At 41.0% G+C, this 26,350-nt stretch overlaps 1 protein-coding gene across 1 annotated transcript in view; it reads right to left on the bottom strand.

Moving 5' to 3' along the window:
• Positions 1–206: 206 nt before the first annotated feature.
• The window catches only part of CDH20 (cadherin 20), a 59,939-nt gene continuing 33,795 nt past the window's right edge, over positions 207–26,350 (bottom strand). Inside the window, exons 7-11 of the mRNA XM_022584352.3 lie at positions 16,691–16,827; positions 14,342–14,463; positions 9,659–9,776; positions 4,810–5,061; positions 207–712 (exon numbers count right to left, since the gene is read on the bottom strand). Coding sequence (XP_022440060.1) covers positions 207–712; positions 4,810–5,061; positions 9,659–9,776; positions 14,342–14,463; positions 16,691–16,827 — 1,135 coding nt within the window. The remainder of the gene's footprint in view (positions 713–4,809; positions 5,062–9,658; positions 9,777–14,341; positions 14,464–16,690; positions 16,828–26,350) is intronic.

The raw sequence follows: 26,350 nt of genomic DNA, 5'->3' as shown, positions 1-26,350 counted from the left end.
TTCTGCCCCCCTCTTCCTGTGTTTCCTTTTGATTATTTAACTTAATCTAACCAAGTAAAGCTGATTCAGAGAGAGCTCCGCTCGCCCGCTCCCCCCGGCAAACTCAGTCTCCAGCAGTCTTGCTCTTGCGGTTGGCGGCGCCTCTGCCGCGAAGCCTCCGCCCCAGAACGGCCGGGTTTGGCCGCGCGCCGGCCTCCCGGCTTCCGTCACCACAGGGGCGCGGGCCCCTCCGACGCCCCGTAGAGCTCCGCCAGCTTCCGGAAGCGGGGTCCCCAGTCCGTCAGGAAGTCGAAGCTCTGCTCCGAGTCTGAAGTGGCCGACTGCAGGGAGCTTAGAGACCCGGCGACTGAGCCGTCCCCCTCGAACATGTACGTTTGCAGGGAGTCGAAGGGCGCGGCCCACAGGTCCATGTCGGCCTCGTAGAGTTTGGCCAGGACGTAGCTGTGGACGGTGCTGTTGACGGCGCACGTCTGAGGCACGTAGCGGGAGAGGCTCTCGATCTCGGGCAGCATGTCCTGCCGCGTCTTGGAGGCGCCGCCCGCCTGCGCCTCCCGTGGGTTCCACATGGCTGCGATGTCGAAGGCCTCGGTGTCCTCCTCGCCACCGCCCTCGTCGTCGTAGCGCACGATGTTCTCGTGTATGTTCTCCTCGTCGTCGATGATGTATGGCTGCTTCCGGTGCCTCCGCATGGACAGGATGAGCAGCACCAGCACTGCCGGAAACACAGAGGACCGGGTGTTGGCGGAAGAGCCCCGGCCGTGTGGGCCGAGACCAGAGCTCTTGAGTAACACAGGTAGGGGAAGGGCTGTCTGGGAGGGGAGAGCAGGGGCAGTGTTTGGATATGTGACCTCACAGGGTCTACCCTCTTCTCACTCTTCCTGCACTGTTGGAGAGTCTGTGGGCGAGTGAACGCTACGTGACATGATTCCACGTGGTTTAAGTAGGAGTTGCATGTAGAGGCTCTGCACACACCTTATCGCTTTGAAATGTGTGTGCGTTTGTACACCGAGCCACCCAGTGTAACATCTCATTAACAGAGCACGAAGCCCTGTGGCCCCGTGGAGTATATGCTAAGGATCAGATCATGTTTTCTGACTGCGTAAGGACGAATACGTGTTTCTCCATTATAATGTGAAAACCTTACTGTATAGGTGGAATCCTGCTTTTTTACATTAGCCTCTCAATAGGGTCCTAGTTTGTAAATATACAGTGGACCCTGGAACAACATGGGTTTGAATTACTGGGGTCCACTTAGCTGTGGATTTTTAAAAATAAATACATACTGCAGGACTACTGCAGTTGGTTGCTGCAAATGCTGAACCCTGGATACTGAGGGCCGACTATAAGTTATTAACAACTTCAGGGCAGGTCTAAGCCCCTAACCCCACCCCACCATTGTTCAAGGGTCAATTGTGATCATATATTAATTAAATGAGTATAGACACATGTGTTAAATATGAGCCAAAGTCTTAGTCTTTCTATGTTTTCTCCAAAAAATAAGAGAGCATAAATGACCATCTTTGTCCAGTTAACTCAGATTCCTCAGAAAAGCCTTCCATTAGAAAGGAGGTTGTGACTTTCTAGATCTAAGGGTGTTCATGGAAGAGAGGGAATGAACAGTGACATTTTATGTAATTTCATCATGTTATCAAAGACGCACCACACTGTTAGATGTGCCCTTGCAGGTTTGGATGAAAGTTTATCCCAACGTTTTTTTTTTTTTTTTTCCCCCAGGATGTGTTCACTGGGGTTTAAAGGAGAGATGGAGGTAATCCCATTGAACCATTTATCTCTGTGAGTAAAAATGTTTTCCAGGAAGTGTGTTGAGATTTTGGCTGTAGAACTTTTTTTTTTTTTTTCTAGCATGCTTTGTTACAGCTGGTGAACGGTGACAGCTAGACAACGCTGCAAAATAAGAGCCCAGTTTATCCAAGGGGTGGGGGGGGGAATGGAGTACAGTCATATGCCCAGTAAGATTATGGACTAACTTAAAAAAATAACAATAATGGTTTTTTAAACTTGAATGTGGAATGTACTTTTTGTAAATTGCAGTGAATGATGTTAATACATGATATTTTCCTGAATAGCTCGGGTGACAAAATGCACACAAAGGAAACAGTTATATACTCTTGTATTTTATCTCTGTGCAAAAATGTAACTCATAGGCTAGAGGACTATGGGATTTCAGAGAAGTGGACTAATAGGACTTTGATGAAGTGGGGGCTTGAACTGGGCATTGGAGGTTGGGGTGTGATTTGGATGGATGCAGGGTGGAGAAATGGGATTCTGAGTGAACTTGCTGTGTTTGTGGGATTCAGTAAGGAGTTACTAAACTCAAATATTTTTTAGACATTATCTGAAGCAAAACGGAAACAAAGTAGAATATGACATGATTTCTGTTTTTACAGGCATGCAATCGAAGGATATAATAGACATTAATGATTAATATCAAACAGGTGGTGATAGGACTATCATAGAGCTGCAAGAGTTTTGCAGAGAATACAGAAGCAGGGCCAGTTAATTCTTCCTGGGGACCTGAGAAAACCTCCACACAGGTGACACTGGAGTGCTAGGTGTGGTATTTCAGAAAATGCTGGGAAGCAATATTAGAAAAGTCTTTGAGTTTGTACTGGAAAGAATTCTGGTGATATAGAATTAGGCAGTTTATAGAACTCTGAAAAAAATAAAGATTGCTATGTATCTTATTTTTAGGTAATCTTATTTAAATATCAAGTATTATATAACCCCCTGAAAATCAAGTTTTGGGAAAAATGATCCTATTCAGCTGAAGGGCTTCCCTGACAGAAGAGAATCAGTTCTAGGGATGTTTATTCTTTAGTATCTATAGGCACAGTGCATAGGGCCTATGAGGTTTTCTAGGAACTAGATACATATTTGAAACATGGAAAAAAATCCATAGTCAAAATTAATGTGTTAATATAATTATCCACAAAATGTAGTATTTCTTTGACAAATCAACTGCAGTTCAGTCTTACTCAGTTTTATGAATTATATTTAATGTGGGATGTACACTGTTAAAGTGAAAGTGCCTAAAACTCTGAGGATTTTATGACAGCTTTGCTCGGTTTAGGTGCTGAAAACTGTTTATTCTGCGCAATTCCAAAGGCAAGACATAATGGGTTTGGGAGGCACAAAATAAATCGCCCCTTGCACACCGCTTCTAACTTGAGAGCCTCTTTGTGCCAGCCTCTTTAAATCAGTCCCCCTGAAGTGGTGGCTTCTTCTACTGTTCGTGGGCTAGGGTGAACTCATAATGTAGACATTTCCAAAGATAGAAGTAAGGACAGCCAGACTGGAAGTTTCTCCTAGGAGCAAGTTTCTTCAAAGGCCTCTTTCAGGGTGTCCTGTTATGCACTCAAGGACTCCCAGTGCCACCTTATGGACACTCAGGGAATTGCAAGAGGTTTTATTTGTCAGTACAGAAAGGGACCAGAAGCCGTAACAATCCTCTCTGATCCAGGGATCCAAGGACTTTGAAAGGTTACTTCTTTATACTGTTCTTCCCTTCATGTAGCACTGAACTACATGAAGCATATTCCACAGACCTACTAGAAATTCAATCAAGCAACTGACGTTTTAGTTAGACCTTCTTTCTTTGGTCTGACTCAGTCTCTTGGTTTGGAGGTAAACCTGGGATCAGGGCTTAAATTCTAATTTTAATCCTCAAATCTTTACTTTTTTCCCTTACTAGGATTTCTTCCATATTGAATAATATTACTATCTACTAAGTCTGCTTTTCTCTAAGCAAAATAAGTATGCTGTGAATTATTTCAGTCAGAAGAGTTGGCAGATATGTACAGATAGTTTTTTGGTTTCAGGAATTGGTTTAGATGTTTTACTGTTTGTTTTGAGTGTGGATTTTGAGGATAATAGCATGAATGGCCTTAGTACAAGGGAGTTGGGAGCTGCTTTGCAGTATGACTTTAGATGAAGAGGAAAGGATCCCCTATCCCAGTAGTGCTCTCCCACTGGCCTGTCATCACATCTTTATTTCACAAGTAGAGGCAAACTGACCCTGGTTAGAGGCCACGGTACCCAGGGACGGGGGGTGCTAACGCCCCCAAACAGCTTACCCTCCCAGATATCCATGTGGTTCACTCTGCCACTTTTCAGATCTCTGCTCAGAGGTCCTCTTATCAGTGAGGTCCTCCCTGACCACCCTAGTTAAACTGGCACCCACCCCTGTCTCCTGTCCTCTCAGGACTCCCTGTCCCTCTTCCCTTCTCTGTAACACTTACCACATCCTGAATCTGGGGATGAACATTTGGGGGAAAGGCCGTACTGCTCAGATACAGGGATGTGCAATGCGGGGCCTGCCTGTGTTTCAGCCCTGGCTCTGCAACTGAGATTTGGCCTTGGGCCCGTCACTACCTCTTTGTGATTTAGCTACTACTTATCTGAAATGAGGGGGTTAGAAGAGGTGATCATCATAGCCTGTCCAAAATTATTATATAGGTTCTATGATGTCAAAATGAACTTGCCTTATTTTGAATTAAGCTCTGTGAAGGCTGGGGCATTTCTGTCTTATTAATCCCAGCACCTAGAAAGGCAGCCTGGCCTACAGTAGATGGTTGATAAATATATGTGCTTTCATTTGGCCACAGAGGCCATGAGTTCCTTGAAGGAGGGGACTGTCTCCAAGTTCTTTACTTTTTCCCAGCCTTACTCTCCCACCTTTTCAATAAGCATGGTGTGGAAAACCAGTTCTGGCCAGCTGTGTCAGTGTGATAACGGAATGGTATCTAAGTAAGCAGGACCCCACAGAATGGAGAGGAGCCACTTACTCACCTAAGAGGACAAAGATGCAGGCCAGGATGGCAATGAGGGCGCCGCGGCTCAGTCTGACTGGGAGCATGTAGGCTTCGGGGCTGCAGGACAGGACGTGGCCATTGTCGTCACAGCTGCACACCTGGATAGTCAGCGTGCCCGTGCTGCTCAGCACCGGCTGCCCATTGTCCGATATCAGGATGGGCAGGTAAAAGACACTCTGCTCCTGCTGCCGGAAGCCAGACCTCCTAGTTAGAATCCGGGCAGTGTTATCTGAAGAAGACAGGGGTTCCGGGATCAAAAAAGCAGAGAGAAGAGGAAAATGAAAGAACCAACAAGAGAATTAATTTTTTGGATTGAGGAAAGCAAGGGGGCAGGAACTGGGTGGGGAAGGAGAGAGAAGGGACAGCATGCCCTGGAGGCGGTTAGCTACAGCCACCGTTGGGTTTTTTGGGATCAGCAGTTGGATTCAGAAACCAAGATTTTTGCTTGCTTCTAGGGAAAACCCTGAGGCCTTTTTTGATAGTCTGTCTTACCCTTTGTGACAAAGTGTCCAGGGCAAACTGTCAGACTTCAGATCTAACTGAAATGTCCCTGGGGAAACTTGACGGAAATGAACAGTCACTGGCGACTTGTGGTCCCTGTTTGTTCTGGCTCAGCAGCTTTCCAAGGCCCTGTGCTGCTTTGTGCCCCCGGGAAAAGAATGCTGAGGAGCCCACGCGGCTGTGGCACATTGCTTATTTTTGCCACTTTGGCTGGAGTTCGAGTCTTCTGCTGTTTACTTTTATGCCTCTGAAATGCAGTCACCAACTCCTGTGCTTTCTGATGAACCTGCTCGTTTAGCAGAAGCTTATTTGAAATCCCCTAATCATGACACACCCTGCTGTTTCCCGCTAATTGTTGGTCTACGTTTAAGCAATTAATATGAATTTGGTGAACATTCAATACTCGTTTTTTCCCCCAGTTTTAAAGGGGATTAGCAAAATTGTTTGGTATGTTTCCACAAAGCTGATGTGTGTGTGTGTGTGTGTGTGTGTGTGTGTGTGTGTCTGTATTTATATTTGCCTAGTGTAATGTTTTGGGGTCTTTTTAAATCTATGTTCTCAAGTTTTCTTGAGTGGGTTTGACTTATAAATCAGATATATTTTCTGGAAAGCTGGTATCTTTTTCAGCAGAGGGAAAGTTTGAGAGATGTGGTAGGACGTATAATCAGTGACAAAGCTAACGTCATCAGTATGGAAGGTCCTCTGGATGTGTTTCACATTTCACAGGGAAGAGTCTAGAACTTCACAAAAAATTCTGAGAGTCTAGCCAAAGTAAACATTATTCAGACCAATATCAATATTTCTGGACATAATAAAGGATTATACTTTTCTACCCTCTTGAATTTGGGCATGTCTGTATCATTTGCTTTAGATGATGGAAATGAGCAAAACTGATTCGTGTCACTTCCGGACAGCAGCATGTATCAATAATAGCTGGTATGTTATTCTTGTGCTCTCTTGCCTTGTTGTAATATATGAAAGAACATTAGAGATGGAGAGCCAGGCAGCCTACACCTGGACAGCTATCCTTGGTCGCCAGACCCACAGTCAGCTTTATGTGAGCAAGAAATTAACTTTAGTTGCGTTAAGCCACTGAGATTTTGGTGTTGTTTTTTCCTGCAGCCTAACCTAGCCTATTCTGACGAATACATAATTCCTTAATTAACTTTTCCACCTCCTCCTCCCCCTGTTTTATCATGAGAGCAGTTGTTTTTTGAGTGCTTATGTGCAAGGTATTTAGACTTTACATGCAGTATCTCATTTAATCTTTACCACCATTTGGTGAGATAGTGATAATCTCACCCTTTTACAGTGAGAGTTAAGGCCTAGAGAGATTATGTAATTGGTTCAAAGTCACTAATTTAGTAGAAGAGCTGGGATTTGAACTCTGGTCTCTTGACTCCAAATACACACTCCTTCCATTGTGCTGTGTATCCGCTTACTTAGTTTTGTAACATTAATGTTGAAAATTATTCAGCTAATTGAAATCTCTTCCTACTTTGGTACAGGCCTTTTCCCTCTTATTTCCTTCTCAGTGGAGAAAGATAGCAGTTGGTTACCAGCCTGAAGATTATATTCATATTTCCACCTACCACACAATCCATCTTCTTTGCTGTTTTCCAGATTTAATAGCTAAGTACTAGTAATTTTGCTTCACAGTTTCAGTTTCGTTTTGTTTTTGTCAGAAGTAAAGTTTTTCTCGAACAGAAATCTTTTTTATTTTTCATTTTAATCAAGGGCAGTTCATCAGACTTTGAGAAAGCCGGAGAAGAGCTGAATTTCATATAAGTATTACATTATGCCTACTATGCATCATAGATTTCTTGATCTCAGAATTATTTAAGATTAAGAAAAAAAGATCAGAGCGTCACATTGCTGAGACTAGTCCTACAAAGGAGCTGGCAAAATTTAGCCACTTGCAAAATTTTGTTGAATATTATAACTGGAGCTTGAATAACCCATTTGGATATAGTATCCAGGGTGACACAAAAATTTTGTGTGTGTGTGTGTGTGTGTGTGTGGCTAAAACAGGAGGTCTCAACTTTCAGTCCCAATTTTAATACTTACTCTCTATTCCATGGGCCATTTACTTTCTTTCCTTATCTATCAGATGAGACAATGAGAATCATCAGAGGCATTAGTAACTTTCTTAAGACCTTAAAGGATTATTATAAATATCAAATAAAGCAAAGTATGGGAAAATGCGTGTGAAACTGTGAAGTATATGGACAATCCTTTTCACAATGCTTTGGGGATTAAGAAAGGCTTTACTTGAAATAGTGCACTGTTGTGTTCATAAATGAATATCATGTTTTGGGCACGGGAGTTGGAGGGCTTGACAGTAGATCCACCACATCAGATGTTGGTCAGGATTTTTTTTTTTTTTTTTTTTTACCGGTACACCGGCCTCTCACTGTTGTGGCCTCTCCCGTTGCGGAGCACAGGCTCCGGACGCGCAGGCTCAGCAGCCATGGCTCACAGGCCCAGCCGCTCCACGGAATGTGGCATCTTCCTGGACCGGGGCACGAACCTGTGTCCCCTGCGTCGGCAGGCGGACTCTCAACCACTGCGCCACCAGGGAAGCCCCTGGTCAGTTTTTTAATGAGCCTCAGTAAAGGATACTCGAGGGATAAATTGTCATGAGATTAAGAATTCATTCTTTCTATTGAAGATGTTCCAACTTCCGTTTTGAAAAAAACCTTCCAAGAGATGAGCCATTTCTTTTTATAGTCATCAGGTTCCAGGGGCCCATATTTTTAAGGTATTGGCCCCATGAATTGGTGCCCAAAGTCATTGTTAAGAAATTAGCAGCATTTTGCTGTGTATTGTTTCTGTATTGATTCAGACAAATATCAGAGTGGAGGAATAGAGTGACACTTAGCTGAAAATTTGAAGAAACAGTATAATGTATTATTTTTTTCCCCAGGATTTCTACTATGAAACCTATCCTAGGGAATTCCTTGGTGGTCCAATGGTTAGGACTCCATGCTTCCACTGCAGGGGCAGGGGCCCTGGGTTTGATCCCTGGTCTGGGAACTAAGATCCTGCAAGCCTTGTGGCACGGCCAAAAAAAAAAACCTATCCTGAAGGGTCTGAAACAACGTTTTGCAGGAAGGGTTTCCAAGTGAAGCAGATAAATGAATAATTCAAAATTTGACCCAGTAAAAAATATCAGGATATTTAATTGTAGCACTTCTGTTGTTATAATTTATATTACTCTTCCTTTCAGAATTATCATAGTGATTTGATGTAGATGATTAAACAGATGACTAAATGCTTTCCATTTAGAAGAAAACAGGTTTGATATTCTCTAGTTTTAATAGCAGAATATCATGTGGGGTGGATTTAATACTTTAAGTCCCAAACAATTGATTTTTGGACTAAGACTAGGTATGCCTAAATCATGACTTTTTGTTACCCTTTGTTTAGATTGTTCTAAAGTGACAGAACTTTAGAATTGGAATAAAAATGAGGCCACCACAGCCCAGAGAAGTGATGCCCTCCCTCTCCAAGGTCAGACAGCTAGTTGGTAGCAGAGTTAGCAACATAAGGGGTTCACTTGACAGATTTAAATTATTTTTTCACCTGCTCTGACCTTTCTCTGAAAATCTTCTGGCCAGAGTACAGAAGCCCCTCCTTTCCCCATCTGTGCCCAATGAAGAGTGTGCTAGGTCTGTGAACTCCTTAGCTGGTCTGAATGCTTTTTGGAATAGAGGGGTCTATAATTCCATTCTAGCAAAGATGTAGAGGGAAGCACTTTCTGGAATAGGGAACCCCACCTGACTCTTCTTTCTGAATCATTCCAAAATAATAAAGTGGTTTCAGTGCCAGAACTACTGGTTGTGTTCCTGTATTTGTCCTTTGCTCTTAAGTAACTCAAAAGTTACTTAGCCTTTGTCTCCCTTTTGTTCTGGGAGCTTTCACTGTTTCCCCCTTTGATCCTTGCTTAGAAGTGTTCAATCAGGATTTTCTCCTTGGGCCTCTTTCTATCAGCTTTCTCAGATTCTTCCTGTAGTTAAAGAACATACAAACATGGCTGCTCTCTGTGGGGATGAAGGAAGCCTGTGTGCCTCACACAGTGTCTGGCCCAGAGCCTGTGCTCAAATGTTTGAGTGAACTGACTGACCGAGGAGAAGTTTCAGAATCAGCAGAGGACGTTCTTTGTCTTTGATGTTCTGAAACAAAACTTTAAAAGACCATACAAATTAACATTAATGTCTTTCGTGCTGTTAAAGAGCAGGTGACCTCTGACACTGTTTGCATGGTATAGTAACCCAGAGTTTCCAGCCCACGTTGTAGAAAAGCATCGGTAGCCAGCTGATTACCTTGGTTGTCCCTTACGGTGAAGTTGGGGTTGTTAGCAGCCTCAGGAGCCAAGCTGTAGTAGAAGTGCTGGCCATTGCGTGGGTCATCTTGGTCCACTGCGCTCACTGTCTGGATCAGCTGAGGGAGGGACATGAAATCAGGTGAGTAAGAGTCAAAAGAAAAGCTTCAAGGGCAGGGGGGATCCCAAACCCTGAAATCCAGTAGTAGATTGTTTTACCTAATGAGGACATCCTGAAACTTCCCTCGGCAGTCTCTGTGCCATCACACAGTGCAGAATTGAATTTTGGTTTATTGTTGGGCCTGAGTGTGTTAACAGGCACACGGTAGATGATACCTAAATGCCTCAGATGTTAGACATCGACATAACACACTATTCTCACCCCAGGTCTGGCCCCTTTTAGGCAGTTGAAACAGAAGACTTTGAGTGAAATAATTCTGGGATGCCACAAGGTCCTGCCTGTTTCCCAGTCTTTTTTGTCCCCTCGCCTCACCTTCTTAGCCTCACATTTGGGTTAATATTTCATGGTCAGATTGCTATGTTTGAGAGGCCTCTATTTAAAAATGACCAGTACCTAGTGGGAAGTAAGCAGACACTACATTGATTGTGTCAGCTTAATGGAAAACAGATGTGAGGGGATGGGTCCCAGAGCAGTCACTCTTTGTTGGCAGGAAGGGGAGCTAGACAAAGTGTAGAGCACAAGACCCCCAGGGTGGGCTTTATAGAACAGACTGGAGTCAGAAGCAAGGCTTGGGGCTGAGGAGAGGAAGAGGTAGAGTGGCTTCCTCTTGAGCTCTTTGGCCAAGATTTTGCCTTTTCCATGTGTTTTTCAAAGTCATAAGTTACCATGAAGGTTATGAAGATCAGGATGGAAAAGTTCCTAAAGAAAGCAGTGAGAAATAACACAGTTGAAACACTGGCAGGCAGACTGGGGGCATATAGAACATGTGTCGAAGGGGTGGTCTCCTTCCTGTGTGTTTGCTCTCTCGCCAACCAACGGCACAGACTCCCCCCACCCCTCTCAGGCCTGGCCCTGTAGACACCACACTCCTGCTGTCAAAAGCTGGCTATTAACAGGGTAGAAAATGGAACATTCAGGGTCAGCTGGAGGGCTGAGGTGGGCTTACTTGGTCTTTCTTTCTTCATCTGTAAATTAAGGAGGTAATGCTACCCTCACAGTATGCGGAAGATTAAATAACAGAGGGGAAAGCTTCCAGCGAGGGGCCTGCTGGTAAACATGGTGTTACTCAGACCCCCTTCAGTGAAGGACTTAATACCTTCACCTGTCAGTCTCTTTGGCGGTTGCCTCAGTTGCTGAGAGCCACCTACCCACAGTCACCACATTCTTCCAGGACAATCCATATCCCGTGACTGATGCGATAGTATAAAGCCTGGCCATCCCATTTCAACTCAGGAGAACCCTAGTCCTAGAACTCTTTGAAGTCATCCAGGGCTGTTAGTGGGTCTGCACTGCAGCTGGACTTCTCCTTTTGCCCAGTCTTGCAGAAGTTCTTCCCTTCCAAGGGCATTGGCCCCAAGGGCATGCCTTAATAAACATCTTAGACCAGAACTCCATCTCATTTATGCCTCCTGGTGAACCCAGCTGGCAGCGGGGCTCTGTTGAATCTAAAGGTCGGAGGGATGGAGTTGCAATAAAGGAGAGGGATCAGGAGAGCACTGAAGATAAATCTGCCCCACAGTCCAGCCTGGCGTCAATGCTGCTCATACACAAGGGTCACCCCACTGCCCCATTCCTGCCGAGACAAATCCTGTACATTCCGTCTTGCGCATGGTGCCAAACACGTGATGACATGTTTCTTCATGAATGTTATAAATAGGTGATTATGTATAACTTGGAAAACAGAAAGTCATTTCAGAACATCTGACCTATGAAATTGTATATATGTATATTGGTGAGGTGGGGACCTGAGGCATATGATGGGTTGGTTACAGGGCTTTAAAGAATGGGTGAGCGATGATACAGGTCGGGAGCACCAGAGCCTGCTCTCCTGGCCTCCCCTCTCCTGGCAGGTCCAATTTCATCCTCAGCCCTACTTGCCATTCAAGATTCTGCTCAGCAGGTTTCACGCCGCCCTCAGCCTGCACCAAAGACGTCGTCTGATTTCTTTCTGGGCTTCGTTTCTCCCTAAGAGGAAAGCACACATCCCAACTCGGCAGATACAAAGCTAATGACAGTGTCTGACAAATCTAACACAAGGAGGCCTGATTCTTCATAAACCAGACATACCTACTGAGCTGCGTGCTTTTGAAAATCTTCAAAACATGTCCTAGAGCCAAAATCAAAGAGTAGGGTTTACGTATCTTGGGCTAAAGATGACAAATATGACAGACTATGATAGACTTGTGGCTCACAGTCTGAACTTGAAGTCACAGATAAACCATGCTTCAAAGGACTGTATAATAAATAGACAATTAGAAGATAAATGTAGAAATGGGAGGTGTGCTTGTGTGCCGCAAAAACAAGAGAGGTGGTAACATGCTATTAACCTGTCCTTCTGGACTTCCCTGGTGGTGCAGTGGTTAACAATCCTCTTGCCAGTGCAGGGGACACGGGTTCGAGCCCTGGTCCAGGAAGATCCCACATGCTGTGGAGCAACGAAGCCCGTGCGCCACAACTACTGAGCCGGCACTCTAGAGCCCATGAGCCACAACCTAGAGCCACAACCACTCTAGAGCCCATGAGCCACAACCCATGTGCCGTAACTAGTGAAGCCCGCGCGCCTAGAACCCATGCTCCGCAACAAGAGAAGCCTCTGCAATGAGAAGCCCGTGCACCGCAACGAAGAGTAGCCCCCGCTCACCGCAACTAGTGAAAGCCCACACACAGCAATGAAGACCGAACACAGCCAAAAATAAATAAATGAATAAATAAATAAATTTATATATATAAAAAAACCCTGTCCTTCTATTCTGAAGCCTGTTAAGAAAAGAAATGTTTCACTTTGGGGAATGAGGGGTTTAATTTATTGTGCTACTATTACTCTTTACATGACAGATTAAAAATTAGTTTCTTGTCATATTAAAATATAAAGTATTATGTTTGTCATATTATAATGATAGTCTTATATAGTATAAAACAAAAAATTATGTATGGTGTTTCTATAATATATAAGTAAATTGTCATGTTACAATAAAAAAATCATTAAAGTCCCAAATCCCTTCACTCAAATCTCAGCTACCTTAGCACAGTAACTATTGCTGTTTTTGCATCCTGCCTCCCAATTTTTGTTCACATGCAGATACAGTTTTACATAACTTCAAGCATGTACATGTAGTTTCTATACCTCCTTTCTTATAATAACACAGATCATTTCTTATGCTGGAAAGTCTTCTTTGTAACTTTATTAGCTGCATAATATTTCAGGTCTTTCTAGATTAGAAATTCAATAGATATGGAAGTAGAATTATCTTAGACTTGTTGAAAAAAAATTTAGGCATGCTATAGACCATTGCACTGGGTTTCAAGAATCAATGGATGAGATAATTTAGATGAGAAGGACTACAGGACACATTTTTTTTTCCCCTGGAACAAGGGAGTCACTTTTTCTTTGAGAAGAATGGTGAAGATGTGTTGAGTCAATCTTTGGTGAGTTCAGGAAGCTAATAAAAGTTTTGGTTGTATAGAGAGAGTCTGTGCAGTGGGATGTTGCAGGAGAGTGAGAGAAGTGGAAGCAAAAGCTGTGTTACAGTCGGAAAGCCTGAATTACCAAAGCGTGTTTCCTTGCCATGTGCACCCAACGTCCCCAAACCGGAATCCACAGGACCACAAAATATGCTCGGAGGAAATACATTAGGGAGGACTGAAGAGTCTTACAAAAGCAGGAGCAGAAGAGGAGAGATTGCCTGTGATCTGAGGTATGGAAGGCTGGGCACGGGGTGGGCAGCAGCCTGACACATACATTAATAACGTGGCCATTCCAAGCACAGTTTGGATGTTTTTCAGTTACACCACTTGGGATTTAGTCAACCCAGTATTCATTTAGGTTTAAAAGAAGACTTTAAAAAAATACACAAATATATCTGAAGATTATGAAACTAAAGCTGTTTCAAATAAGTAGAAATTTGTTCCTTCAGATGCCTTTCCTCTCAAAACTTTACATGACATGAGTGGTACTAAGAAAATGGATGTTTTAATTGAGGGAGGGGAGAGTAGAATTACCTAGGTAATTCTGGGTAACGAGATGTTCTGAGAATAGGGCAGGCAGTCTGTAAACTTGCTGCCAGAAGGAAGGGAGGTAGGAAGATATAAAAACTAAACTTTCCTTACTACAAACACTTTCAAGGATGACCGCTAAAATGAGAAAAAGACTCTCCTTTTTTCTCCTGATCTTCATCTCCATGGTCCCTCATTTCCAGGACCCAGAGCACATGTTACTGCAATTGGTTCCATACAGTTCAGTTACAAGGTGGGTGACTACCTGGCTTCACAGGTGAGTAAGCCACCTTGATTCACAACCTTGTTTAGATTATAAAATGTAATGGAGGCTCGAAATAGTTGTCTTAACAAATAAACTTGCAACATGATATACAGAAGTTGGGGACTCTCTTTTGTAAACTTAGTTTCTGGAGTCTTACATTTCTTTGTTGACAAATCTGGTTATCTGAAACAGTCGTTTCCACATGTTGGGGGTTAACCCAGGTGCACCCTCACAGGCTGCCTTACCTGCCCTGCTTTGGCATTCTCACAGACAAAAGCTTCATAGAATCTGGGGAACTTTGGAGCATTGTCATTCACATCTAAGACTTTGATTGTGACAGGAACGCTTCCAACCTGGGAAGGATTGTCTAAAAGCACACACAAAACAAACAAATACCAAAGGTGAGGAGGGTTCAGAAATGCAAGAAAGCAGCTCTTTGTTGGAATAGGTATTTACCTCCTCATTCTGGTTTTTGAAGGAATGGATAAAGTACATGGAAATAGCAACACAATGGTGCAAGGGTTGCCTATTAAGAGTGTGGCCAGAACATAAGCATGGGCAGGACGAGTTTTGTGTTGGAGAGTGTGTGTGATATCAGGAGGTTGAGGGGAGGGATGAGACTCGGGGTCGGGGGGAGCAGGTATCGCAAAATGAATCTTAAAAAGAGGTTTTGAATCTCTCACTTGGCTCATGCTTCAGATTCTAGAATTGAAGGCAGGTCGCACCCTGAGCTGTGAGAGTGGCACCAACAAGCTCTTTCCCCAGGAACTATACTCGGCATCCAGCTGCCATATCATTGAACTGTGTCTGTGAGCATTTGTGCTTTTTTTTTGCTCATCCGTTAGCAAGATGTGTCCTAATGTAATTGCTTCTTTGTTTTACAACATTTTGGCTTACAAAAGGTTTCATAGGAACGCTTTACTTTTGGATAGTGGGAAAACCTGTAATCAGTTCTTTGAATTACTGTTTCAGAAGGTTTCAAGTTATTCATGGGATTACAGATAACACTGCACATTTATTTCCACCTATGGACTAAGGGAGATAGTATAGGACACACCAAATCTGTATCTTTGTCTGGGGTAGGAGAAGTTACTCGTAGTCACTTATGGGGAAATATGTCCTTTTGGTCTGTCTTTTGCTTGGCGTTACCACACAAAGATAATTTCACAGCCCCACTAGTGCCCCTCCTGCCTTTTTCTGTTTTGGCCACCATCCCAAGAAGACAAAATAGAAATCATAAGACACAGAAATTATGCATAGTAAATAATTGCATTAAACCTCAGAATGCCCTGTTCTTTTGGTTCATTGTTTTTCTTCTCTCTCAAGAATGTCTATTCTGTGTTTTTCCCCTGAATATTTCTATTGCTTGGTTACCAAAAGTGCTGCCATATTTACATTTTTTTCATTGTAACTTGGTGTTGCTTGTTTATACAAGGAATAATGAAAAATTCAGGAAAACGTAAGAATAAATGTGATCCATAGTCCTACCACCAGCGAGCTCCATTATATGTTATGTATTATATTACATGTGTCCAAACTCTCCAATACACACACACACACACACACACACACATACATACACACACATGCACTGAAATTAAAGAAAATAAGAAAGTTGAATTTAGAGCTTTAATATTTTAGGGCAAGATTATCCTGTATCATTGAAATATACTTTGAAAGCATGGGTATTAATATCAACATGATAGTCTCATTTTACTGTGTGGCTGTACCATAATTTATTTAATCAAACTCCTATTATTAGACATTTAGGTAATTCCCCCCTATTTTAAAATAACAATGCAGTGGACATTTGGGTACATAAATCTTTGTTAATATTTATGATTATTTCCTTAAGATAATTATTAAAGGAGAATTCTTGAGAAAAAGAGTATGAATATATTGGGGGATCTTAATACAAAGATTAGTTACCAAATTGCTCTCATGAATGGCTGTACATACTTCTGCCAATATGTTAGTATTTGTCATTTCCCTTAATCTTTCTCATCACTAGGTGTTATGAAAAATATGCAGTGTAGTCGTATATAACCTAATTTGTGTTGAGATTATAATAAATATGTTAATTTAGTTTTTGTTAGTTTTCAATTTTATTTTTAAGTTTATGTTAATAAATCTGTCTTTTGTTGTAAGATGTCTGAAATTCTTAAATGCATGTATGTGTATATGTATGTGTGTAATAAGGGTGATACGCTATAAATGTTTCCTTTCATCCAGTAATAATATTTTATACTATTTGTGCATTCCTAATCTTATTAAAGATTGAAAGCCTCCTAGAGTTCTCAGGAATTTTCCCTTTTCTTCATATAGAGGTGTAGCTCTTTGATTTAAGGATGCTATTTTTTGTGCTGCTTTTGCATGTTTTATTTGTGTGTTTTTATCTGTAGCACAGGATTAGGTATATAGAAGATCCTCAATAAGTATTTGAATTAATACATTCATTCACTTGCGTAAACCAGGATTTCCATTCCTTTCCATAAAGAAGATAATTTTTGTTTCAACAAGCTCTAGAAACTTCCACTTTCTCCAGTGCTTCTATTTTGTCACTATATGGAGAGAAGTTTTTTTGTTTTACTTACTCATTTCCATAGCAAGGACAGTGATATTATGCCAAGAAAACTCTTCTCGGTCAAGGGGTCTCGCAGTCATTAGGGCACCTGTTGTAATGTCAACATAGAAGAACCTTCCAGGGTCACTGCTTCTGTCAATGGAATATCTGCAAAAACAGAGATTACACACATTGTTTTATTTGGATAAGCATTCTGTGGCATATTCCATAAGAGAACTGAGTGCATGCCATGTGAAACAGGATAGTTCTCAGTTATGGGCACTTGGAAGACTGCATTGCTGTTTTATCTGTCCAAAAACCCTCCCCGCCCCCCCAAGAGAAATCCCCAAACACAAAACAACAACAAACTATTACTGCTTTAATTTCCTCATTCATAAAATGAAATAAAACAGGGTACCAAAGAGTTAGGGTAGTTTTACGCTTTTTAAAGATCAATTTCAGCTATTTAAAGCTTAAAACTGCCCTAAGACTTTTGGGACACTATGAATGTCCGCCCCTACATATCTTTGTTCAAAAAAAATTTTATTCAAATAAGTCCAGAAACGATAAATTGGAACTGGAAAAGGTATAGTTACGTGGTTCTGGTTCCTGTAAGTTGTATCACCTATTGAGAAGGAAAGATTTGAATCAGGTCTTTTGTAAAGATACTAATGACCTGCTGTCAAACACACTAACGGTATTTGCTAGATGGGATGTCCTTACCTATGGAATGTTACTAGCAAGATGGACCAGGTCTGTCTAGGTTGCTTATTGTAAAGAAGCCTGGAATTTATGAATTTATTGGGCGCAGCGTGCTGGAAAATGTCATGTGAGCTATGTAATTAATGGGGTATAAAAAGCAGATGTTCCGTAATCAAAATGGCTCCTTCTGTTCAAGCATTGCACTTCATCCTTTGCTTACACTTTTCATATTCAGTGTGGACCAACATGCATCCTTATACAGGAAAAAGAAGGATAGTTACAGGCACCTACACCTGACAGTTTCAGACCTATCTAGGGAAAGAATGCTTAGCTCATATTTTGCTGTTGTTTATATCCTTTGAGTCCTTATTTACCTTGATACTGTGTAAGACCTGTAATTCCTGTTGAATCTGATTTGGCAGTCTGACCCTTTGTATTATCTCACCTAAGTTGTCTTACCTGGTGTCCATATTAGGAGATTCACTAAGTATGGAGGGAGTCTCAGGCATCTGTATGTTTAAAAACCTTCATAAGGGATTTTGATATGTAGCCATGATTGAGAACCATCCTTTAGAATCTTATGTAGTCCTTGGTAATGGCCAGTAGTTATGATCGCTGCTGTTTATTGAATACCAGGCATTTTATAGCTTCTTTTTAAAAAACATACATATATTTTTAACATCTTTATTGGAGTACAGTTGCTTCACAATGCTGTGCCAGCCTTTGCTGTACAACAAAGTGAATCAGCCATATGCATACATATATCCCCATATCCCCTCCCTCTTTTTTTTTACATCTTTATTGGAGTATAATTACTTTACAATGGCGTGTTAGTTTCTGCTTTATAACAAAGTGAATCAGCTATACATATACATATGTTCCCATATCTCTTCCCTCTTCCGTCTCCCTCCCTCCCACCCTCCCTATCCCACCCCTCTAGGTGGTCACAAAGCACCGAGCTGATCTCCCTGTGCTCTGCGGCTGCTTCCCACTAGCTATCTATTTTACATTTGGTATTGTATATATGTCCATGTCACTCTCTCACTTCGTCCCAGCTTCCCCTTCTACCTCCCCATGTCCTCAAGTCCATTCTCTACGTCTGCATCTTTATTCCTGTCCTGCTCCTAGGTTCTTTAGAACCATTTTTTTTTTTTTTTAGATTCCATGTATATGTGTTAGTGTATGGTATTTGTTTTTCTCTTTCTGACTTACTTCACTCTGTGTGACAGACTCTAGGTCCATCCACCTCACTACAGATAACTCAATTTTGTTGCTTTCTATGGCTGAGTACTATTCCATTGTATATATGTGTCACATCTTCTTTATCCATTCATCTGTCGATGGACACTTAGGTTGCTTCCATGTCCTGGTTATTGTAAATAGTGCTGCAGTGAACATTGTGGTACATGTCTCTTTTTGAATTATGGTTTTCTCAGGGTATATGCCCAGTAGTGGGATTACTGGGCCATACGGTAGTTCTATTTTTAGTTTTTAAGGAACCTCCATGCTGTGAGAGTGGCTATATCAATTTACATTCCCACCAACAGTGCAAGAGGGTTCCCTTTTCTCCACACCCTCTCCAGCATTTATTGTTTGTAGATTTTTTGATGCTAGCCATTCTGACTGGTGTGAGTTGATACCTCATTGTAATTTTGATTTGCATTTCTCTAATGATTAGTGATGTTGAGCATCCTTTCATGTGTTTGTTGGGAACCTGTATATCTTCTTTGGACAAATGTCTATTTAGGTGTTCTGCCCATTTTTGGATTGGGTTGTTTGTTTTTTTGATATTGAGCTGCATGAGCTGCTTGTATATTTTGGAGACTAATCCTTTGTCAGTTGCTTAATTTGCAAATATTTTCTCCCATTCAGAGGGTTGTCTTTTCGTTTATGCTTTCCTTTGATGTGCAAAAGCTTTTAAGTTTCGTTAGGTCCCATTTGTTTATTTTTGTTTTTATTTCCATTTCTCTAGGAGGTGGGTCAAAAAGGATCTTGCTGTGATTTATGTCATAGAGTGTTCTGCCTGTGTTTTCCTCTAAAAGTTTGATAGTGTCTGGCCTTACATTTAGGTCTTTAATCCATTTTGAGTTTATTTTTGTGTATGGTGTTAGGGAGTGTTCTAATTTCATTCTTTTACATGTAGCTGTCCTGTTTTCCCAGCACCACTTATTGAAGAGGTTGTCTTTTCTCCATTGTATATTCTTGCCTCCTTTATCAAAGATAAGGTGACCATATGAGCATGGGTTTATCTCTGGGCTTTCTATCCTGTTCCATTGATCTATATTTCTCTTTTTGTGCCAGTGCCATACTGTCTTGATTACTGTAGCTTTGTAGTACAGTCTGAAGTCCAGGAGTCTGATTCCTCCAGCTCTGTTTTTCTTTCTCAAAATTGCTTTGGCTATTTGGGGTCTTCTGTGTTTCCATACAAATTGTGCAATATTTTGTTCTAGTTCTGTGATAAATGCCATTGGTGGTTTGATAGGGATTGCACTGAATCTGTAGATTGCTTTGGGTAGTATAGTCGTTTTCACAATGTTGATTCTTCCAGTCCAAGAACATGGTATGTCTGTATCATCTTTACTTTCTTTCATCAGTGTCTTATACTTTCTGCATACAGGTCTTTTGTCTCCTTAGGTAGGTTTATTCCTAGGTATTTTATTCTTTTTGTTGCAGTGGTAAATGGGAAACGCTCCCATTTCTCTTTCAGATTTTTCATCATTAGCGTATAGGAATGCAAGAGACTTTCTGTGCATTAATTTTGCATCCTGCTACTTTACCAAATTCATTGATTAGCTCTAGTAGTTTTCTGGTAGCATCTTTAGGGTTCTCTATGTATAGTATCATGTCATCTGCAAACAGTGACAGTTTTACTGCTTCTTTTCCGATTTGGATTTTTCTTATTTTGTTTTCTTCTCTGATTGCTATGGCTAAAAATTCCAGAACTATGTTGAATAATCGTGATGGGAGGGGACAACCTTGTCTTATTCCTGATCTTAGTGGAAATGGTTTCAGTTTTTCACCATTGAGAATGATGTTGGCGTGGGTTTGTCACATATGGCCTTTATTATGTTGAGGTAAGTTCCCTCTTTGCCTACTTTCTGGAGGGTTTTTATCATAAATGGGTGTTGAATTTTGTCGAAAGCTTTTTCTGCATCTATTGAGATGATCATATGGTTTTTATCCTTTAGTTTGTTAATATGGTGTATCACACTGACTGATTTGCATATACTGAAGAATCCTTGCATTCCTGGGATAAACCCCACTTGTTCATGTGTATGATCCTTTTAATGTGCTGTTGGATTCTGTTTGCTAGTATTTTGTTGAGGATTTTTGCATCTGTGTTCATCAGTAATATTGGCCTGTAGTTTTCTTTTTTTGTGACATCCTTGTCTGGTTTCAGTATCAGGTGATGGTGGCCTCGTAGAATGAGTTTGGGAGTGTTCCTCCCTCTGCTATATTTAGGAAAAGTTTGGGAAAGATAGGCGTTAGCTCTTCTCTAAATGTTTGATAGAATTTGCCTGTGAAGCCATCTGGTTCTGGGCTTTTGTTGGAAGATTTTTAATCACAGAGCTTGTGATTGGTCTGTTTATATTTTCTATTTCTTCCTGGTTCAGTCTCAGACGGTTGTACTTTTCTAAGAATTTGTCCTTTTCTTCCAGGTTGTCCATTTTATTGTCATATAGTTGCTTGTAGAAATCTCTCATGTTTCTTTGTATTTCTGCAGTGTCAGTTGTTACTTCTTCTGTTTCATTCTATTGATTTGAGTCTTTTCCCTTTTTCCTTGACGAGTCTGGCTAACGGTTTATCAATTTTGTTTGCCTTCTCAAAGAACCAGCTTTTAGTTTTATTGTTCTTTGCTATCATTTCCTCCATTTCCTTTTCATTTATTTCTGATCTGATCTTTATGATTTCTTTCCTTCTGCTAACTTTGGGGTTTTTTTGTTCTTCTTTCTCCAGTTGCTTTAGGTGTCAGTTTAGGTTGTTTATTTGAGTTTTTTCTTGTTTCTTGAGATAGGATTGTATTGCTGTGAACTTCCATCTTAGAACTTCTTTTTCTGCATCCCATAGGTTTTGGGTCATCGTGTTTTCATGGTCATTTGTTTCTAGGTACTTTTTGATTTCCTCTTTGATTTCTTCAGTGATCTCTTGGTTATTCAGTAGTGTACTGTTTAGCCTCCAATGTGTTTGCATGTTTTACACTTTTTTTTCCTGTAATTGATATCTCCTCTTATAGCGTTGTGGTAAGAAAAGATACTTGATAGATTTAAATTTTCTTAAATTTCCCAAGGCTTGATTTGTGAAACAAGATATGATCTACCCTGGAGAACATCCCATGAGCACTTGAGAAGAAAGTGTATTCTGTTGTTTTTGGATGAAATGTCCTATAAATATCAATTAAATCCATCTTGTTTAATGTGTAATTTAAAACTTATGTTTCCTTATTTATTTTCATTTTGGATGATCTGTCCGTTGGTGAAAGTGGGGTGTTAAAATCCTCTACTATGACTGTATTACTGTCAATTTCCCCTTTTATGGCTGGTACCATTTGCCTTATGTATTGAGGTGCTCCTATGTAGGGTGCATAAATATTTACAGTTGTTATATCTTCTTCTTGGATCGATCCCTTGATCATTATGTGGTGTCCTGCTTTGTCTCTTGTAACAAACAATTTTTATTTTAAAGACTCTTTTGTCTGATATGAGAATTGCTACTCCAGCTTTCTTTTTATTTCCATTTGCATGGGATATCTTTTTCCAACTCCTCACTTTCAGTCTGTATGTGTCCCTGGCTCTGAAGTGGGTCTGTTGTAGACAGCATATATACGGGTCTTGTTTTTGTATCCATTCAGCCAGTCTGTGTCTTTTGGTTGGAGCATTTAATCCATTTACATTCAAGGTAATTATCGATATGTATGTTCCTTTTACCATTTTCTTAATTCTTAATTGTAGGCCTTTTCCTTCTCTTGTGTTTCCTGCCTAGAGAAGTTCCTTTAGCATTTGTTGTAAAGCTGGTTTGGTGGCGCAGAATTCTCTTAGCTTTTGCTTGTCTGTAAAGCTTTTAATTTCTCCGTCAAATCTGAATGAGATCCTTGCTGGGTAGAGTAATCTTGGTTGTAGGTTCTTCCCTTTCATCACTTTAAATATGTCCTGCCACTCCATTCTGGCTCGCAGAGTTTCTGCTGAAAGATCAGCTGTTAACCTCATGGGGATTCTTTTGTATGTTATTTGTTGCTTTTCCCTTGCTGCTTTTAATATTTTTTCTTTGTATTTAATGTTTGATAGTTTGATTAATATGTGTCTTGGCGTGGTTCTCCTTGGATTTATCCTGTATGGGACTCTCTGTGCTTCCTGGACTTGACTGACTATTTCCTTTCCCATCTTAGGGAAGTTTTCAACTATAATCTCTTCAAATATTTTCTCAGTCCCTTTCTTTTTCTCTTCTTCTTCTGGGATCCCTATAATTCGAATGCTGGTGTGTTTAATGTTGTCCCAGAGGTCTCTGAGACTGTCCTCAATTCTTTTCATTCTTTTTTCTTTATTCTGCTCTGCGATAGTTATTTCCACTATTTTATCTTCAGTTCACTTATCTGTTCTTCTGCCTCAGTTATTCTGCTATTGATTCCTTCTGGAGAGTTTTAAATTTCATTTATTGTGTCATTCATCATTGTGTGTTTGCTCTGTAGTTCTTCTACGTCCTTGTTAAACATTTCTTGTATTTTGTCCATTCTGTTTCCACGATTTTGGATCACCTTTACTGTCATTACTCTGAATTCTTTTTCAGGTATACTGCCTATTTCCTCTTCATTTGTTTGGTCTGGTGAGTTTTTACTTTGCTCCTTCATCTGCTATGTATTTCTCTGCCTTCTCATTTTGCTTAACTTACTGTCTTTGGGGTCTCCAGGTTTGTAGTTCCTGTTTTTTTGGTGTCTGCCCCCATTGGGTCAGGTTGGTTCAGTGGTTGTGTAGGCTTCCTGGTGGAGGGGACTGGTGCCTGTGTTCTGGTGGACGAGGCTGGGTCTTGTCTTTCTGGTCGGCAGGACCGTGTCCGGTGGTGTGTTTTGGGGTGTCTGTGAACTTACTATGATTTTAGACAGCCTCTGTGCTAATGGGTGGGGTTGTGTTCTTGTCTTGCTAGTTGTTTGGCATAGGGTATCCAGCACTGGAGCTTGCTGGTTGTGGAGTGGAGCTGGGTCTTAGCATTGAGACGGAGGTCTCTGGGAGAGCTCTCGCCATCGCCGATTGATAGTACATGGGGCTGGATGGTTTCTGGTGGCCCAGTATCCTGAACTCGGCTCTCCCACCTCCGAGGCTCAGGCCTGACACCTGGCCAGAGCACCAGGACCCTGTCAGCCACACAGCCAGGTATGTGCGGAGTTTCTTGCCTTTTGGGAAGTCTGAGGTCTTCTGCCAGTGTTCATTAGGTGTTCTGTAGAAGTTTTTCCACATGTAGATGTATTTTGATGTATTTGTGGGGAGGAAGGTGATCTCCATGTCTTACCCTCAGCCATCTTGAAGGTCCTCTTGGGTTTAAACTTGTAATCACATTAATTTGTTAGATCTCAGAGGGGAGTCACTGCATGCCATGCAGGGCCACAGAGGAAGGTCCAGGTTTTGGTTGGGTGGCAAAGACAGGAGCAAGAGGAGACTCTAGGCCAGAGTCTTTAATGGGGTTTCTGAACTTGAGTTTACTGGTAAATAGCGGAGAAACTGCAATTCTAGAAGGCACAATGTTGCAAGTTACAGGCCAGTCTGTGGAGAGTTCAGGATGGGCTGTATTTATCTATAGCTTCTTTTTAAATTCTACAGGATCTCTAGGATGTAGGTATTATCTCACCTAACAGGAAACTAGGACTTAGAGAAGTTAAGTCACTTTCATACAGTTACACAGCTAATAATTTGCAGCTAACAGTAAGATTTGAAACATACATGTATTTATATATAAACTATTGTATATATAATATACAGTAAATTATATATAAATGATTCTGTTTCTTATATATTATATATATATAAGCTGTTGTAACATATTGGGTTCTAAATTCCATTTAAAGTTGCCAGCGGTTGCAAACAAACCTATTTTCAAAACAGAAATAGAGTCACAGATGTAGAAAACAAACTTACGGTTATCAAGGACGAAGCGAGGGGGGAGGGAGGGATACATTGGGAGATTGGGATTGACATATACACACTACTATATATAAAATAGATAACTAATAAGAACCTACTGTATAGCACAGGGAACTCTATGCAATACTCTTTAATGACCTATATGGGAATAGAATCTAAAAGAGTGGATATATGTATATGTATAACTGATTCATTTTGCTGTAAACCTGAAACTAACACAACATTGTAAATCAACTATAATCCAGTAAAAATTAATTTAAAAAAAGTTGCCAGCGGAATTCCCTGGTGGTCCAGTGGTTAGGACTCCGGGCTTTCACTGCCGAGGGCCCAGGTTCAATCCCTGATCAGGGAACTAAGATCCCACAAGCTGCGCAGCATGGCCAAAAAAAAAAAAAGTTGCCAGCAATTGCAGTCTCTATCTTAAAGTTGTTGAAACTGGGAAATACTGCCCATTTGATGGGAGTAAGTAGTTTCTTTACTTTAGTGCATTGTTTTTCAATCTGAAATAAATATGGTGGGTTGTGACTAGTGTAGAAAGAACATGTATATGTATGCCAGACTGTATTCCAGTAAGGGTAAATATTGATGGTAAAACTTTTGTTTCAATATAAATAAATAAATAAATACACACACACACACACACACACACACACACACACACACACACACACAGAGTATATACCAGTATATGTATTATTTGGTAAAGTATTTTGTTTTGAGTATTTATTTTTTCCTGGAGAGATTCAGGATGACTGTTCAGAGAATTAGGAATTAAAGGGAAAGTTTACCACTAAAGGCTGGAGAAGTTGGAAACATTTCAGTTCTAACTCTCCAAGTGTTGGGAAATTTAAATAAGTAAAGTAATACTTCTCTGTTCCTGACCCTGTTACTGTAGCCAGGCACTGCTCTAAACATCTTACCTGTATTGACTCATATAATACCTACAATAAACCTATGAGGTAGGTACTATTTATCATCCCCATTTTACAGGTGAGAAAACTGGAGCATGGAAAGGTTAAGACATTTGCCCAAGGTTGCACGGCTGGGAATCAAACCTAGGCATATGGAATGTATGAGATTGCTTAAGGAAACAAAGCCTTAACTCTTTTTTGAAGATAGATTAAGCCATGATAGCCGACAGTTGACTATTTAATAAAGAATAAACACATGCCTACAAAGTTAATTTAAAATTAACTGGAGCTTTTTTTTTTTTAGGTATAATTAGTGATTTAGTTGTAAAGTTTACTGGCTATTTTAAGATTTGAATTTATCTTAGAAAAAAAATTCTGGTTGGCTCCTGACAGTCTTTTCTTTCAGCTCCCCAAACAGGAGAAAAGCCAGCCATTCAGCCCACAGAGCTGTAACCCTGATGGCAGCTCTCCAAGTTGTAGGCATAATGCTGAGGGGAGAGGCAGCCTGTGAAGAACCAGCTTCCTGCATTCAAACCTACAAGGCCGTAGCAAACGTCACAGATGGTAGGGGAGATGGAATGATGGAAATAACTGACAGAACCCACGACAGTACTGCCGCTGACACACTGAGAGGAAACGCTGCAGGCCTGCCTCAGAGAAGCCTCCCTCAAGTGGAATTCCTTTTCCATTTCCCAAGCGGGGCCTGAATTGAGGCAATGATAGCATTCATTACTCTGAATGGGACGCTGGGCCAATTTTCAGGACTCAAGAGAACAAATTTAAAGGCATAGATACAGATAGAAAATGAGGAAATTGGGACACACTAGTGAATTATGTAGGTGGTTTTCCTTTCTCTAATCATAATATTCTCATATGTATAGGCATAACATACACATACAAAACTGCCTTCAGCCAACAATAGCTGGTGTTCGTTGAGCTCCCTGCTTGTTT

Source organism: Delphinapterus leucas, chromosome 14, assembly GCF_059928025.1.
Source record: "Delphinapterus leucas isolate spDelLeu-1000000601 "Yukka" chromosome 14, BTC_Dleu_Yukka2, whole genome shotgun sequence".
Taxonomy (NCBI): Eukaryota; Metazoa; Chordata; class Mammalia; order Artiodactyla; family Monodontidae; genus Delphinapterus; species Delphinapterus leucas.
The sequence above is the reverse complement of the archived record's forward strand: the minus strand, read 5'-3'. Positions and strand labels throughout refer to the sequence as shown.